General features: G+C 41.4%; 1 protein-coding gene across 5 annotated transcripts in view; it reads right to left on the reverse strand.

The window, feature by feature from the left end:
- Window positions 1-18,611, reverse strand: part of DUSP16 (dual specificity phosphatase 16) — a 94,855-nt gene continuing 76,244 nt past the window's right edge. For all 5 annotated transcript variants that reach the window (XM_058282809.2, XM_071210175.1, XM_004468268.5 and 2 more), the window contains 3 exons: window positions 13,109-13,268; window positions 5,733-5,856; window positions 1-3,870 (listed from right to left, as the gene is read on the reverse strand). In XM_058282809.2, coding sequence (XP_058138792.1) covers window positions 2,715-3,870; window positions 5,733-5,856; window positions 13,109-13,268 — 1,440 coding nt within the window. In that variant the 3' untranslated portion in view covers window positions 1-2,714. The remainder of the gene's footprint in view (window positions 3,871-5,732; window positions 5,857-13,108; window positions 13,269-18,611) is intronic.

Raw genomic sequence — 18,611 nt, forward strand, 5'->3', positions numbered from 1 at the left:
TTTATCTGATGACACCACTTTATTTTGAGCTAAATCCTCATTTACTGAGAAAAGCTGGGCAGGTTCCATTACTGCCTTCTTTGCCAACTCGGACATTGTTGTTCCCAAGTTTATTAGCTGCACAGAGGTTCTTCCTCAGATTTATGTATAAACAGGTACCAGTTTTGATTTTATTTCTTATTAACATACATGTCACATCAAATGAGAAACATACAATTTAACCATTCAACAGCTTGCCTTACACCAAAAAAGAACACTATATTCATATTAGACATTTTTACAGTCCTTCCACCTAACTTAACAAATGTCCTAAGCCATTTTCCAGCATTTCTCACACAGAAGCCCAGTTTGGCTCTTTATATCACCAATCTGAATCATGCTAGTAGACTCCAGGGCGGCCCCTACAATTGCACGTGGAGTAGAGCCAGCCACACTGCCCAAGTGCCACGCAAACTCCACGGCTACCCCTTAAAATGGTAGCCTTGGTTCCAAGAACTGGTTATTTGACATAGTGACCAGGGACTAAAGGCTGCAGTGCATGACTGCATTGCAGTTATAGAAAGGCAGGCCACATGGCCAAGAGAAACCCCAAATGATGGAAGGCAAGTTGCTGCCAATAGATCTCTCGTCAAAGCCAAGTCCCTAATTCTCCTGAGACATATTTTAACATTGGAGCTTCTGCTTTCATTTCTTAAAAACGTTTCACAGTTGTGACCAGACTCTGGAAGCAGTGAGCTGTTAACTTGTTTGGTGTGTATATGAGTAACACATTGGAAATTACTCAGTGAAACCTTGAGAATGATTATATCAAAGATGTAAATTTTCAGCAAATGTTTCTATAAAAACTACCTTGGATCATTTAACAGATATGGTAATAATGTACTTTCTTTACTTTCTTTCTGCCTTCACTTTACACCCAGATCGTAGCACATTATTTGGGCATAACCAGACACATCTGTGAAGTTCATTATTACGATTCAGTTAGGCAGTTTTAAAAAATGTCATTCTATGCTGGTTTTAGCAGTCACCATAGAAAGAGTAAGTACATCCTAGTCAAAGGACTGTCCATTTCTCAAACACAGAAAAACCTGAGATATGAGTCAGCAACTAGCTACAATTACAGTAAAGAACAATTCCAACACCCGCCCCCTCAAAAGAAGGAAAAAAAGCTGCTGACATGAATTAAGTCTTCGAAAGAGGACCGTACTGTAGTCAACAAAACTACAGGGGGTTTAAGAGCAGGTCTGTGCTATCGCTTGTGTGCTTGTTCCAATCACCTCCTATTTCCAGCTGCCAGGACTGATTCCACCGTGATGGTGACTCATGGGCCGAGAGACCACCGTGGTCTTACCCATTGTGATGCGCTCCTTTTACTAAAAAAGCGTGGAGAGAGTTTTGAAAGTAGCTTGGCTGTGGCTTTCTACACTACCAGCAATTAAACAAAATGTACCAGCCTTCTCCTCACCGTCCCCTACCAGCTATTTTATTCTGAATGTTCATTGCTTACTAAAGCCCCTTTCAGCCCTATCAAGAAATTCAAAAGTCTGAAGAAATTACAGAAATACCACCCTCGTCACATGCCAAGAAGGGAAGAAAACCTTTTGAGAAAGTAAATTCCTGCTCCCAAGCAGTTTTTACCTTCCCTAATCTTTCCATAGTTTTTCTCCTCCTTAGTACTTCCTATCCAATTCTGCCTTAATGTTACATTTTCACAAAATATATCCATACAGTGAAACAGGAATGGAAATTGACTACTTTGGCTGAGAACTTGAAGATGCTGCTCTTCTGCTAACAACCCAAATAAATTCACATTTGGCTCTAAACCAGGTTAATCTTTAAAGGGTTAACAATCCCATTTTAAACAACTGTTTGATTTATAAAGAGAGAGAGAGACTAGTTTAGTCTCCCACCTTTAGCTTAAATCATTATGCTGCCAGATCATGGCTGTTAAATTGAATCTTAGACGGCTTCCCTTCTCTTTCTTCATAAAGGCTGAGAAGAAGAATATTAGTTACCTCCATCCAGGTCCACCTGGAAATCTGTGTGCAGTTTGAATTGGTTTGAAGAGTGCGGCTAGCTACCTACCTATTCACGACACTTAGAAAACGGGCTACCAGGTGTGGGTAGTGGTGAAAGCCCCATTTTCACGTCTGAGGTACTGGGTTTGCTCTAGAGTAGATCTTGGCAACTCCCCTAACAGTCTGTCCAGCAGAATGAGGTGTGTCACTCAGCTGGTGACCCAGCTGGGGTGCTCATTTCTTCTGGAGTTACCATTAGGCTTCTGTCCCTATCAGGGTCTACCACTTGACCCACCAGCTGGCTCAGTCTTAGCGCTAAGGTGCACTATGGAAGGGACTGGACAAACACGTGGATTTGAGATCTCTTTGTGGCACAAAATGAAAATGGTAGGGGATTTTGTCCTAACACCAAATAAAACTAATTTTTGTAAGAACAAGAGGATATGCAATTGTATAAAATTGCTTCACCTGTCTAGGGGAAACTCTAGCATCTGTCCTTCCATTTTTATTGAGAGAACTGTTAGATATCTCCCAAATGCAGATGTCAAGAGAGCTGTGTTGATCCGCCTTTTGCTTTTACACCATAGCTCCATTTTTCAAAAATATATATGTATATACATATATATACTTCAGATTTACAGGGAATATTTTTGTGAATAAGAAAGTTATGAATAGAAATCACAAGTGTCTTTCTTCTCAGGAGACCTCAATGATTTCCATGCTGCCTGAAAAGCTAGACTGACTGCCCACTTTCCCCAGTTCTTCCCGTGACCTGTTGTCTGACATTATACTCTCTCCAAATTCCATCTGGCAGCTTCTGCGTTTAAACTGCTTTTCAAAGGGGCTCTCTTCATGCCAGCTCCGCCGGGAGTCAGCTCTGTCATTTGGCTTCTGCCTCCGGCGCACAGAGTAGACTTGATCACTGCAAGTGGGCAGCTGGCTACAGCTGTAGGCAGAATAGCTGGCATTGCCTCCGTAGATGGCTGAGGCAGAGTAGAAGTGAGAGGGCTCTGTGGCAAAATACCAGCTATTGGCCAAGGAAGGGGTAGAGGTCTGGGGAGCCAAGATATCTGAGTGCCAGCCCTTGAGACCCAGGCCAGCGGCAGACTTCGCAAGGTGTTGCTGGCTGGTGGAGAGGCCAAAAAGGAAGTTGGTATGGTAGTTGTCCTCCACACTGCCACTTCGATGTAATGGCGATAAGAGGGACCTTTGGGTGGCACCACCGTTGCTGGTTCTTACCGAGTGGAATCGCTTGACCTGGCTGTCTGGAGGCCTGCTAACCTGGGGCTTCTTGGGGATGTTGGCTTCTTCCTTATCCGGGCTGGTTTCTGGAGTCTGCTCTGATACTTCCTGAACTGGGGAGAACTGGCATAGCTTGTTGGTCCCATCCAGAGCACTGGAAGGTTTGTAGTACTCCAAAGCATCCTCTGATGAGGAGAAACCATGCAAGGATGGTGCCATACCAGCTGAGTATGAAACTGATTTGATATCCAGAGAGAAAGAACGCTTGAGCTTATTGCTGTCTTCCAGCTTGTCTGAAGACAGGTGGAGCCCATTGAGCGCCTCCTCCAGCAGCTGTCTGCGAGGCAGACTGGCAGGATGCACAGGCCTTTGCCCTGCTGCTTCTGAGGTAGCAGAGTTGGCACAGGGTGGACTGAGGGACATCTCACTTTTTTGTCCACCCTCTGAGCCCACAGGGACAACTTCATTTGGCTTCTCCAGGTGCAGCAACTTGAGTTTGCTCTTTGGCCCTAATGTTCCAGTCTGGTTCTTAATCTTCTTCTCATAATCTAGGAGTTGGCCCAGGAAATTGAAGTTTGGAGATATAGTAGGTCTTTTTTCTTTCACAAATCTATGAAGAGAAGGAAATAAACTGAAAACCTGATTTTCAAACTGTGCTATAACTAAAGAAAACTAAGTGAATAAATGAGATGAAGTATTAGAAAGACCCTCTCAAAAACCTTTGGAAAAGACTGGGTTAAAAGTTCAGGGAGATGCCTCAAGGTCGCGAATACAAAAGAAAAGGCATCTGCACTGGAGGGCTTTAGAGCCTGTCCCTCCCTGGAGCAGGTGGAGGGCCAAGCCCCAAAAGCTCTAGTTTTAGCCTCCTTATTTTCAAGGACCCAGGGTTTCCACTGCTGTTGATAGATGATTCTCTCCTTCCCGGCAAGAACCACCCGTCCCACACACACCAGTGCTGCCAGAAGAAATACAGAAACTTTAGTTTCCAATATCATGCCCTCTCAAAGTCCCCTTAGTTACTTCCTCAACACAGTTCACATTTTTAATGAATGAGAGAAAAAGAGGTTATCAGATGGTCAGAATATCAAAGCACGCATTTCTGACTTCCTTCCCTGTACTCAACACGCCCAGAATAACCAGCCACAAAGTGATCTTTGTGGTAGTAGCGAGTGAGTGCTCTATATAGTGCAGGGTCTCGTTTAAGCCTCAGGTGGGTATAATTATTCCCATCACACAGAGGTAGAAAGAGGGTCTTAAATGACTTGCCCTAAAATCAGTTACTGAATGACAGTGCTAGGATTAATTTTGTAGCCACCATGTGAAAAAAGATTTGTATTTTCATAACTAATCATTGATACTATGTTTCACTGAGGAAGCAAAGACTCTTAGGGGTAGAAGACAAATTCTTCAGGGCCCCTGAACCTTATTGACAAGCTTCAGCAAAGGAGGCAAGAGTGAAACATCTTTGAAAATTTGCATTTGGTAAGGAAAAAAGAATTAAACTCCTTGGAAATCAATAAAACTAAGCAAACAGACTAGAAATAACTGGCTCAACTAACAAGTCAAGCTGTAGGGCCTTGGTAAGGAGCCTTAATAACTCTGGTTTACACACAGTACAAGTCAGACTTTAGGAGAAGAGCCTGAACAGAGGGTGAGGGGGCTTGTGCTGACATGTGGAGACTGCATCTCCTCCGTCTTCTTCCTCAAACTGGGAAGCTCATTTCTTCTTTCCAAGCAGTCAAAATTATATACTACCAGGAGCCGCGAAATCTGGGCAATACGAGAATGTGGGAAATCTTACTCAACAAATGGAGTGTGACAATAATTTGGTTTTATACTTGCACGTCGAAGCAGAGTAGAGATTATAGTATAAGGATTTGACTATAATCCCACAAGAGCTTTTTTCCTCACATGTAAATTAGAGCAAATAACATTCCCCCAATTATGGAAAGGAATAATATACTCATGTAATGGGATAGAGATCTCTGCCTGGATTTGTTGATGCATAAACTTCAAAATTAGCTGAGGAGGAATATGGTGTATGTTAGGGCAGAATTAATGTTAAATAATAAAAATGGATTCTTCAGTCTTTAAGAGAACATTTAAAATTTGAAAATACAGAGATATTTTTAAATTTAACATTTTTTTTGTGATGTATGTATCTTCAAAAGAATACAATTTACAAAAATGATGGGCGTGGGGGGGTGGGGAGTGGGTTATACGGGAACTTCTTATGTTTTTTAATGTAACATTCTGTGTGCTCTATTAACTTTAAAAAAAAAGTAATGAAAAATAAAATAATTTTTTAAAAATCACCTAAAAAAAATAAAAAAGTACATTTAAAAATACAGAAACATGTAAAGAATGTAACTAAAATAATCTCAATCTGCTTTAATGTGGTGAGCCACCCTCTTATCTCATGTTTCAAGTCAAATTAAAAGCCAGCTGCACAAGGCACGTTCCTGTCCTGACCTGTAAGCTTCGTCTAAGGACAGATCCATCCTCTTCATGATGTAGGCAATAGCGATGGTGGCGGAGCGCGAGATCCCAGCTAAACAGTGCACCAGGACGCATCCATTGGAGGCTTTGGCTTTCTCTGCATGAGTCAAATTCGAGAGGGTCAGGCAAAACAACTTCCTTCAGCAGTGAAATCTGGTTTCCATTTTTAATCTTTCATCAGAAAAACTCAAAGCAAATCTCATCTCTCTCACAGATCATATTTATCCTTTCAATATTTTTTTTTGAGGAGGGAGGGGAAGATAGTTTCCCTATCATTTGCATATAAGACAACTGAGTCCAAAAGGGTTAATGAACAAGTTGTCCCTAACTCAGGTTGCCAGATACACATTTCACATTTTCACTATGTATTTTATATCAGGCTACTTTAACAAGGACCAAGGGAACTTTCCTCCCTTCCTTGATACCCCAAAGTTACTGTCTTATTAGGTTATCTTAATTCCTCATAACATGGTATAAGGACTCGTATACACTGTTAGAACCACAGAACCAAAGAAACTCAGTCCAACATCGCTGTCATCTCTCGTGTTAAGGGGCTTAAGAAGTTCACACGCAAGCGTGGGTGAAGTTCATCCCACACAGCCTAACTGCTGCTAACATTCCCCACCAGGATCGTATACTGGGCACAAAATATGCATCCAGTAAATACTGGCTGGATGACTGATAAATATTTTTAAAAACAATCTATATAATAATAGGAGAAAAGGTGGAAGGAAATAAAACAGTGATGATAACAGATGTGTTAGGATAACTAAAGTTCTTTACTGATTTCCTTTTCTCTTCCCCCCCCGCCCCCATTTTCTGCATTGTGATTACACTATTTTTACAATTAAAGTCTTTTGATGAATTGGTTTTAAAAATCAAAATGAAAAAATGTTTAGACTGCAGTAGATTTCATTAGAATGGATTTCTTGGCAGAAGTGGAATTTTAAAGCAAAGGAAGGAATACACATGGGCCTGGCAGAAAGGAAAAGGGAAAGTGTAGAACTGAACAAACTGCTCAGAAAATAGTCTGCCTTAGCTGGTGCACACACCCATCGGGAAGCATCTAGAGACGTTTCAACTGTGGAAAGCAGGTTTTGGAGGGCCTTGGGAATGGTAGGGTAAGGACTACAGTTTTTATGTAGGCAATTAGGGAGCCACAGCAGGTTCCTGAATGGGAGAAAACAAGAAGACAGTGGTGAAAAACTGAAATAAAAAAGTAGGCTACCACCACAGAAATTCAGGATAAAATCTACATTAAAAAAAAAAAGAGAAGACAGCAAATAAGAAGGGTACAGGAACCAGTGAGGAGATAGTACAAAGACTAAAAGAAGGTTTAACAACTACCTGAGGTACACAGTGAGGCTCTAAAGAAAGAAAGGAACTCAGATAAATGTGGCATGCAATGGAAATATTAACCATAAATGTTACCTTTTGAGGCAAAAAAGCTGAATGATATGTTGGGTATTTTCTAGAAGTACACTGTGGAGGGTATTATTTCGGCGGGTGTGATTATTTTAATGTGACTTGTCTAAGGCCTTTATCTTCAGATGTTTCACATTATGAGTCCTAACTGAAGATGAAAACCCTGGCCAATCTGAAAATCTTGAAAAAAGAGAACTTTTTTGGAAATACCCAAAGCTCCAACGGCATTGCCTAGAAGATTCTTCCCACAAATCAAAGATACACAGTGGGGAGCTTAATTTACATGGAACTGGTTGACTAATTAAGGATTTAAGGACTCAAACTTATGTGACTAGGGAAAAAACAACGAAAACTCCTCCCATGAAACACTAAGAGTCTTGAGCTAGCAATGTTCCTCTCTCTGCTCACTCTCCACCAAAACCACTCTTCAAATCCACCCTAGCACTATATTACCAGCAGACCTGATCTGGAAGCACCAAAATATCATAGCTGGCATCAGGGAGGTTCTGGGACTAAACAGCCTCACTAAGCAGAACAGAAAACTATGGTACAGTCAGATCCTGGCACAGGTAATTCAAGGAAATGACCAAATGTATGTGTATGTGTGTGTTTTGGAATTTATTAGATCTACCACTTATAGCAATTACTGGCATATGGACCAAGACTTAGAAATCTTGTGACATAAAAACTGTAGTGAAGGGAAGCAGATGTGGTTCAACTGACAGAGCGTCTGCCTACCATATGGAGGGTCCAGGGTTCAAACCCCAGGCCTCCTTGACCCATGTGGAGCTGGCCCTCATGCAGTGCTGCCACATGCGAGGAGTGCTGTGCCACGCAGAGGTGTCCCCACGTAGGGGAGCTCCACGTGCAAGGGGGGTGCAAGGCCCCCTAAGGAGAGCCGCCCCACGCAAAAAGCGCAGGCTGCCCAGGAGTGGTGCCACACACATGGAGAACTGACACAGCAAGATAATGCAATAAGGGAAACGGACTTTGGCCCAGTGGTTAGGGCGTCCGTCTACCATATGGGAGGTCCGCGGTTCAAACCCCGGGCCTCCTTGACCCGTGTGGAGCTGGCCATGCGCAGTGCTGATGCGCGCAAGGAGTGCCGTGCCACGCAAGGGTGTCCCCCGCGTGGGGGAGCCCCACGCGCAAGGAGTGCGCCCGTGAGGAAAGCCGCCCAGCGTGAAAAGAAAGAGCAGCCTGCCCAGGAATGGCGCCGCCCACACTTCCCGTGCCGCTGACGACAACAGAAGCGGACAAAGAAACAAGACGCAGCAAATAGACACCAAGAACAGACAACCAGGGGAGGGGGGGAAATTAAATAAATAAATAAATCTTTTTTTTTTTAAAAAAAAAAAAGATAATGCAATAAAAAGACAATGCAATAAAAAGATAATGCAATAAAAAGACCTGACAAGAATGTAAGTGGACACAGAAAAACACAAAGCGAATGGACACGAGAGCAGACAACGGGGCGGGGGGGGGGGGGGGAGTGGGAGGGAAAAGAAATAAATAAAAATAAATCTTTAAAAAAATTTAGTGTAAATGAGATTTGTTTTTATAGGATTTGACTTATCTCTAGAAAAAACAAAGCAAAAGCAAAAACAGTTTAAGGAAATCCACCAACGTTTCTAAATATTTTATGGGATATGAAAAAGTGGGGGAGACTTCAGGGAAGATGGTGGAGTAGAGAGTTCTGAGAATCAGGCCTTCTACCAAAACAACTATTAAATAGGCGGGAACGGTCTGAAACAACTATTTTGAAGCACTGGAGGCCAGAAGAAAACTGTATAGCATCCACAAAAAAAAACAAGAAGAAGCTGCTGATAAATTATGGCAAAGAACTGTAAATTGCTCTCTCCAAACGGTAGTAACCGGCACCCATCCCACACTCGTACAGCAGGCTGCGTCAGGGTCCAGTCCCTGGCGAGCAGCTGCTGACAGAAAGGGGCATAAAAATCCTCTTCCCCAAGAACAGTAGTGTGTTTGGCCGATCACTGATTACAGCTTTTGATTAGTAAATTTGGATCGCTGGGTCCTGGTTCTGAGGGCCGCTATTGTTCCAACCTGTCCCAAAGGCGGAAGCAGCCATTGTTTCAACCTCCCTAGACAGGGGCGGAGGTCATGGAGGTTTAGAGACGCAGGGCTCCCTCAGGACTGTGGGCGAGAGTTAGCTGAAGGGCTGCATGTGCCGGACAGGTAAGTTCAGCTTTGGGGAGCAACTGGAGAAGATTTGGGTGCCCGTCCTGACCCTCTCCACAGGGCACTTTAGAACCAGTCTGCGCCCCCTTCATGGGTCCTGGTCCTGTTTTGGCTGGGAAAGTCCTTCTCGGGTAATCCTCCACCCAGAATTTATCCTCTAGGCAAAAACAGCATGAAACAACGAAAGGAGTATAAAAAAATATAGAAATGGACAGTCTGGGACAAATGCCTGCTGACTTTTGATACCTGGGGAACAGAGCAGACAACTAAACACCTGTAAATAGGGGAACTCCAAAACAACTAACAAGCTAAAGCTGAGGAAAAGAGAAGGGGCCCAGCCAGACAAGGAGACCCTGCACACTGCATTCGCCTTGGGCAGACCTTCCTTACAGGAAGCCTGAAGCTCAAGAAAATCTGTCTTCTCACCAGCTCATTACAAAACCAGGAAACAAACATCCCAGGAAGTAAATCCCAGAGTTAACGTGTTAAATAAAGCCTTTTTATTTTTTTTTATTTTTAATTTTTTTAGAGATTTATTTTATTTATTCCATCCTCCTCCTCGCCCCCCCCCCACACACACATTGTTTGCTCTCTATATCCATACACTGTGTGTTCTTCTGTGTCTGCTTGTATTCTCATTGGATGGCTCCGGGACCGATCCTGGGACCTTCCGGAGTGGGAGAGAGGTGATTACTCTCTTGCGCCACCTCAGCTCCCTGTTCTGCTGTGTCTTCTTATTTTCTCTCCTCTGTGTCTATTGTGTCATCCTGCTGTGCCACCTCTGCATGTCGGCTGGCACTCCTTTGCGGGATGGCTTTCTCACATGGGGCGGCATTTCTGCATGGACCAGCACTCCGCATGGGCTAGCTCTCCATGTGGGCCAGCTTGCCCTTACCAGGAGGCCTGGGCATCAAACCCTGGACTTCCTATACGGTAGACGGGAGCCCAATTGGTTGAGCCACATTCATTTCCCAAAATAAAACCTTTTTAAAATGATCTTAAAAATGCTTAATGGGGGAGGCAGAGTTGGCCCAATGGATGGGGCATCTGCCTGCCACATGGGAGGTCCGTGGATCAAACCCCAGGCCTCCTTGACCCGTGTGGAGCTGGCCCATGCACGGTGCTGATGGTGCATAGGGAGTGCTGTGCCACACAGGGGTTCCCCCCTTAGGGGACTCCACGTGCAGGGGGTGGTCCCCGTAAGGAGAGACGCCCAGCATGAAAGAAAGTGCAGCCTGCCCAGGAATGGCGCCGCACACACAGAGAGCTGACACAGCAAGATGACGCAACAAAGGGAGACACAGATTTCCAGTGCCGCTGGTAAGGATGGAAGCAGTCACAGAAGAGCACGCAGCGGGTGGACACAGAGAGCAGACAACTGAGGGGCGGGGGAAGGGGAGAGAAATAAATAAAAAAATCTTTAAAAAAAAAAGAAAGAAAGAAATTCCTAAATCTTATTTTAAAAAATGCTTAATGAGATGAAGAAAAGTACAGAGAAGGATATAAGGAAAGCAATGAATGAAAAAAGAGTCTAAGTAAACAAAATTTTAAAACAAAAATTTAAAACCAAACAGAACAGCTAGAGTTGAAGACCATTATAACCAAAATGAAAATGCCCAGGAATGTTTCAATGAGTAGAATGGAGTTGGCAGCAGAAAGAATCAATGAACATGAAGACAAGAAACTAGAAATAAGTCAGCCTGAGGAGCAGAAAGAAAAAAAGATATAATAAAAGTGAAAACAGCCTGAGAAAGCTATGGGATACCATCAAGTGTAATTGGAGGCCCAGAAGGCGAAGAAAGAAAGAAAGGAACAAAAGGAAGAGTCAAAGAAATAATGACAGAGAATTTCCCAAACTTAGCAAAAGATGTGAATATGCGCATCCAAGAAGCACAGAGAGTACCATACGGGATAAATGTGAAGAAAAAATATACCCTGTCATGTATTACACTATCAAATACAAAAAACAAGAAGAAAGTTCTGAAAGCTGCAAGAGAAAAGCAAAGTATTACATACAAGGAAATCCCAATAAGACTGAGGACTGAATTCTTATCAGAAACCATGGATGCAAGAAGGCACAGGATGAAATACTAAAAGCAGTAAAGGAAAACAATTACCAGCCAATAATTTTATATCCAGCAAGACTCTTTCAAAAATATGGGAGAGATTAAGACATTCTCTAAATCTCTAAAGGGCCTTCTTCAGATTGAAACAAAAGGACATTAGGCAGTGGTTCAAAGAAGCATGAAAAATAAAAACTTGAGGTAAGGGGAACCATTTAGTGATCATAACTGCCAGTATTATTTATTGTATTGTTTGGTATATAACTCTAGTACTTATTTCCTACAGGTACTAAAATGCAAATGCATTTTTTATAAAAAGTAATGATAAATCTAGGTATCTGGAAATACAGTGTACAAAGATATAAGTGCTAACAAGTATAAACAAATGTTTGGGGGACAGAAGGGTACAGGAAAAGTATATGCACATACTAATGAATTTAAGTTAGTAAGAAACCAAATATAATTGTTATATATTTAGGATGTTAACTTTTAACCCTATGGTAACTACAAGGAAAACCAATGAAAATTATATCCAGATAGAAGTAAGAAGGCATTCAATATGGTACAACACAAGAGAGCAAATCAATATAAAAGTAGACTTTAATAGAATTGAGGGACAAAAAAGGTATAAGACTTACAAAGGCTAAATAGCAAAACAGCAGAAGAAAGACCTGTATTATTAGTAGTAACTTTAAATGTAAATGGATTAAACTTTCCAGTTAAAAAGCAGAGATTGGCAGAATAGATTAAAAAGCCCCAACTATATCCTGTCTGCAAGAGACTCACTTAATTCAAAGATACAAGTTGGTTGATGGTGAAAGGATGGGAAAAAAATATACCATATAAGTAGTAATCAAAAGAGAGCTGGGCGAAGCAGCTGTGGCTCAAGCAACTGAGCTCCTGTTTACCATATGAAGGACCCAGGTTCAGTCCCCGGGACCTCCTGGTAGAAAAAGTAAAGAAAAGGCAGCCCAGATCTGCACGGTAAAAAGACAAAGAGGCAACCAGATTTAAAAAAAAAAAGAGAGAGAGAGAGAGGGAGAGAGAACTGGAGTAGCTGTACTAGTATAGAATAAAATAGACTTCAAGTCAAAACAGTTATGAGGGACAAAGATGGTCATTACCACTGATAAAGGGCACAATTCACCAGGAAGATGTAACAATTATAAATATATATGCACCTAACAGTGGAGCCCCAGAATACATGAAGCAAATACTAATAGATTTGAAAGAAAAAATTGACAGTTCCACATTCACAGTAGGAGATTTTAAAACATCACTCTCAATAATGGATAGAACAACTAGTGATAATATCAATAAGGAAGTATAGGACTTGAATAATACACTAAACCATCTAGACCTAACAGATATATAAGAACACTGCACCTAACAAAAACAGAATGCACATTCTTCTCAAGTGCACATGGATCATTCTCCAAGATAGACCATATGTTGGGTCACAAAACAAATCTCAATAAATTATTCATATAATATAATTCAGTATAAAAATATTGAAATCATACAATGTAATATCTCTGACCACAATGAAATGTTTTTTTTCAAACTTATTCTAAAATAGGCTCCTCTTCTCTAAAGAAAAAAGAAGATTAGCATGAGGCTAGAACCCAAAGAACTTTTAATACTACTTGAGGTACTTACCAATGAAATCCACTGACTTGTCCAACCATGGGAAAATTTTCTCACAAAAACTATCATTCACAGGCACTCGCAGGAAATGAGACTCAGGAATAAAGTCAGGCTTTGGACAGGTATTGCTGGCATTTAACACATAACCAATCCCATTCTGCTGCATCAGCTCCTATGGAAGGGAAAGAGCAATTAAAGAGACTAATAATATACTAACATAATCACTCTGAAAGAGTAGTTTAAAATAATGATTAAAAAAAATAATGGTCCATTTCCATGAATTAATTTTTTTAATCAGTGAAATCCAAAACCCCAGCAAAATGACATCTAGAGACTTTAGGTTTAAAGCAGTGTGTGTTTCAAGGACAAAAAAAAAGGCTGTTTAAAATGATATGCTTGAAGATCATGTTATTATAGTCAACTTTCAATTGTCTTACTTCCAGGAAGATGGAAGATAAGAGAGACACAATACTCAATTCTCTGCTAGAAAAATAACCAGAGGACAGGCAGAAATGGCCTGAAAAAATGTTTCAGGGTTTAGGGCACCAGGCGAAGACTGGCTACCACCCAGAAGAGAGAATCTCAATGGGAAAACTATGAATAAAAGCTGCAGTTGCAGCTGCTGGTGCCCATCTTCCCATGGCTGGGGCAGAAAGCTCTAAATTCTCCAGCCTCTGGCTGGTAGCTATGGACAGAGAGGGCCACAGGGGTCCACCTCCCCAGGAAAGGGTAGATAGAGGGATGTGGCCTAAGGCTGATTCAGCTTTTAGGCAACAAATTTGTTCTGCTGTTTGCTACAAGTCCTTGTGGGGCGACACCATTGTTTTCCCTAAGAGCAGGCAAGGGATGAAAGAGAACCAACTTTTATAAACACTCTCCTGATACTGCCCAGGACTGGTTGTTGAGAATATAGAGGGGAGTGGAATTATTTTCTACCCAGGAAAGGGAGGGGAGCCGCCAGCAGAGGTTGGAGACAGCCTCTAAGAAAGTTTGATTTTAGAGGCGCTACATAGCCTTGAAGCAGGATCCTCTGTCACACTGTTGAGGTCTGTGTTGCTGTGAACACATTCTGACCAGGGTTTGAACTGCAAGGGCTGCTGAATGGCGCCATCTGCTGGCAGGCCAAGAAAGTGCATGAAAGGAAATTTTTTTAAAAAATGAAAGGTTTTATTGGGCCTTTACAACCTCCCTCCCCAAGGCCCTTGGAAATGTATCTGGAACCTATTACTAGGTCCATGGTATGGATTTCAGCAATTAAACAGGGATAATCCTAAAGAGTTAGAACAGCTTGAACCAAGAATCAAAGAACATCAGTAACACATAGCTTCCTGCTACTAAATCCCAATACAAGAGAGAGAAATTTGAGCACCACCATAAACTCACCATCATTATCAGATGCCTAGAGTTCAGCAAATTACAAGGCATGCTAAAAAAATGGAAGATATGGCCCCAGGAAAGGAATATATCAAAGCCCCAGATGAAACACAGGATTTGAGACAACTAATTAATGAGGTTCATACAAATCTCCTAAATCAAACCAACGAGCTGAAAGACAATATAGCTAAAGAGATAAAGGACGTTAAGAGGACACTGGGCAAACTCAAAGAAGAATTTGAAAACTTGAATAGAAAAATAAGAGAGCTTATGGGAATGAAAGACACAATAGGTGAGATATAAAACACATTAGAGGCATACAACAGCAGACTCGAAATGACAGAAGAAAAAGTAAGTGATGCAGAAGACAAAACAGCTGAAAATGAAGAGAGAAGAACGTAGAGAGAAAAGAACAGGAAAAATTAAGCAGGGACTCAGGGAGCCTAATGAAAACATAAAGCACAACAACGTAAGTGTCATGAGCATTCCAGAAGGAGAAGACAAGGTAAAATAGGCAGAAACAATATTTGAGGAAATAATGGCTAAAATTTCCCAACTTTTACGAAAGAAATGAGCTCTCAATTGTCTTCATTACTGGAGAAAGAAGTGGAAGAAAGGATACAAAATAAAACCACGCAATGTTAGTGACCTTAGAATATATGTACACACAATAATACATAGCGATGATACACACACACACACACACACACACACACACACACGTACTCTTAAATTCCCAACACATATTTCCAACTACCTACTGGGTATCTCTATTTGTCCCACAGGCCCTCCAAACTCAAAATGTCATCAACTAAACGTATTCCCCTTCTCCTTTCTCTACCCCAAACCCCATTTCCTTTCTGTAATCCCAAAATTGTTTTATGGTAACAGTATCCAGGCAGGCAGTCTAGTAGAAAACAGGATCATTTGACAGCTTTCTTTAGCTCACAACCCCTGTCCAAAGGGTCACCAGATCCTTTGGTTCTACTTCCCATTTATCCTCTCCTCTCTATTTCCAGTCCCTGTGCTTATGGTAACCTCTCATGAAGATAATGAAAAGAGTCACCAGGGAGCTCTTGAAGTTTTCAGTCTTTCCCTCTCCCATTCATATTCTTAACAGCAACTAGAGTAATCTAATATTTCTTCTAATTAAATACAGGCTGGGTGTTTTATGCATATCTCTTGTCCCAAATCCCTGCAAAATCCCATGAACACCCACCCTTATGTGCTTTTGCTCACACCATTCCTGGGCCTCTTCCTAATGACATTATTCCCATTTTCCCAAGTCATTTCAGTTAAACTTATCTATCAACTTTTCCCACTAATGCAATTAACCATTCTGTTCTCTGTCCTTCCAAAATACTTTGTTCAAATCATTAGTAAAGCACTTAGCATAGTGTGTTATCATTAGCTGATAGTTTTTTTCTCCTCTATTAGACACTAGAGGGAGTGATACCTTGGACTCAGTCTTGCCTGTTTTTCTACCTTCTCACCAGGTGCACAGTTGCACTGAATACATGTTTGTTCAATTGACTTCCCATCTACATTTACCAGACAAGCCTATACAACCCCATTTCATTTAGTCATTCCACTGCTGCCTCTCAGGAAATGTTCTGAGTCTACAATAATTCTCTTCTTCTAAGCAATGTGGGTCACTTCTTTCTTTTCTTGGAATGCTACTTCCTCTACCAATCTTTTCCAATTTTCTTTCTACTTTATTCTCCTGAAACATTCCGTATCCCTAATTTTCTTCATCCACTACACCTCCAAAATGTATTTTGCACAATAAATTTTTTTCTATAAAGGGTGGAATGCATAAATCCAGATCATGTATTCAGCCCTCTCTCAACTCTGAGATGACTGTCAAGAAGTAGTTTTAACTCTGTGATGAAAATGAGAGCCACCGAATGTACACTTTGAATGGACTGTACAAAGCCTTGGGACTGTATAACACAGGGAATCCAGTGGTGGAAGATGGGCTGTGGTTAACAGAACAAATATGAGAACATTCCTTATGAGCTATAGCAACTATTATAGTAGTAATACAGGATGGTAATAATCAGGTGGGTTGGGGGAAAAGTACACCAAATGTAAGATATGGGCTACAGTTAGTAGTAATATTTTCACAATGCTCTTTGATAGCTTGTGACAAATGTTTCACAACAATGCAAGTACTGGTGATGGGATAACATGCATGTTTGTTTTGTAAGTTCACAAATTTTACAGTGTATTATTGTTTACATATTTTCATATGTGAATGATATATTTCAGTAAAATTTTATAAAAAACCTTAAAAAAAAAAAAAAAAAAAGAAGTAGTTTTAAAACTTCTGATTAGCCAACACTCATCATCTGTACCAGAGCCCAAGTCTTCTGAAGGTCTCATACGCTCCTTTTAGGTGGAATCAACAGTCTATGAAGATCTCAATGATGTTTACTACAATCTTTAAACTCTTGTACATGTAGTAAGGGTTATAACCATTTTTCTATGGGTGAACCAAAGCTACACTGGGATTATCTAGGACTGTCTGATCAACCATAGGGTGAAGAGACTGATTCAGTATAGCACATGTAAGGACAGAAGTGGCCACTGGAGGTAAGTCAGCTTTTCAAGCCTTTCTCACTAATGGTCCTTGAAGACAGGAAACACTCTTTCATGTATCACCTCCCCTTTCCTTTCCAACAGTACTACAAAGACCTATTAAAGTAATACCATTCCTTTCCACCAATCCAATAATGAAGAGATCAGAGGTTCATGAAAGAAGGGACAGACACCAACAGTGTTATCCACTACAATCAAAGGACAACAGGCAATTCTCACTGAGGATCCAATACATTGCAAGTCAAAATGATGACTGTCAAATTTGATGTCCCCATAGAAAGAATGTAACAATGTATACTTCTGAGAGAGTCTGATAACCTACCCTGTAAAAGAGACCACTTAACTTAATTCAATAAAAAATACTGTTTAAGCACCTCTACTAGAAACTTATTAATAAAAATATTATAGTAAAATAATAGTATCTAAAATTTAACAAATGCCTACTATATACCGGTACTATGCTAAGCATTTAAATGGATTGTCTCATTTAATCCTCAAAACATTCTTTAATGTGTTTACTATTATCATCCCCATTTTAAAAAGAGGGAAACTGAGGCTTAGTGAGGTTACATAATTTGTCCAAAGTCACACAACTAGCAAATGGGTATACAGTGAAGATTCAAATCCAAGGATATCCATCTATGGTATCTTCCCTCTTAATCAATAGACTGAACACAACTCTTAAGTTCTTTCAGAAGCAAACAAAAATTAGATGAAGCAGTAAAGTAACTAGCCTAAACACTTTTTAAACTAAATGAGGTATTAGCATAGAAAAGTTATTTTTTTCTTTTGAAGATTTATTTTATTTATTTATCCCCAGCCCCCTCTGTTTGCACTCACTGTTTGTCTTCTCTTTAGGAGGTACCAGGAACTGAACCTGGGACCTCCCATGTGGGAGAGAGGTACTCAATCACTTGAACCACCTCAGTTCACTGCTCTGTTGTATCTCCCATTGTCTTTCCTCTTTGTGTCTCTTTGTTGCATCATCTTTTTGCATCAGCTTGCTGCTCCTGCCCATCGTGCCAGCGCGCCTTCTCCAGGAAGCACCAGGAACTGAACCTGGGACCTCCCTTGTGGTAGGCAGGAGCTCAATCGCTGGAGCCACATTTGCTTCCCCAGCATATCAAGTTTTTTTTAAAAGATTTCTTTCTTTCTTTCTCTCCCCTCTCCCCCAATCTGGTTGTCTGTTCTCTGTGTCTATTTGCTGTGTCTTCTTTGTCCGCTTCTGTTGTTGTCAGTGGCACGGGAATCTGTGTTTCTTTTTGTTGCGTAATCTTGTTGTGTCAGCTCTCCACGTGTGTGGCACCATTCATGGGCAGGCTGCACTTTCTTTCGCGCTGGGCAGCTCTCCTTACGGGGCGCACTCCTTGCATGTGGGGCTCCCCTACGCGGGGGACACCCCTGCGTGGCACGGCACTCCTTGCATGCAACAGCACTGCACATGGGCCAGCTCCACACGGGTCAAGGAGGCCCGGGGTTTGAACCGCGGACCTCCCATGTGGTAGACAGACACCCTAACCACTGGGCCAAGTCCGCCACC

Source organism: Dasypus novemcinctus, chromosome 20, assembly GCF_030445035.2.
Source record: "Dasypus novemcinctus isolate mDasNov1 chromosome 20, mDasNov1.1.hap2, whole genome shotgun sequence".
In the NCBI taxonomy this organism is placed as follows: Eukaryota; Metazoa; Chordata; class Mammalia; order Cingulata; family Dasypodidae; genus Dasypus; species Dasypus novemcinctus.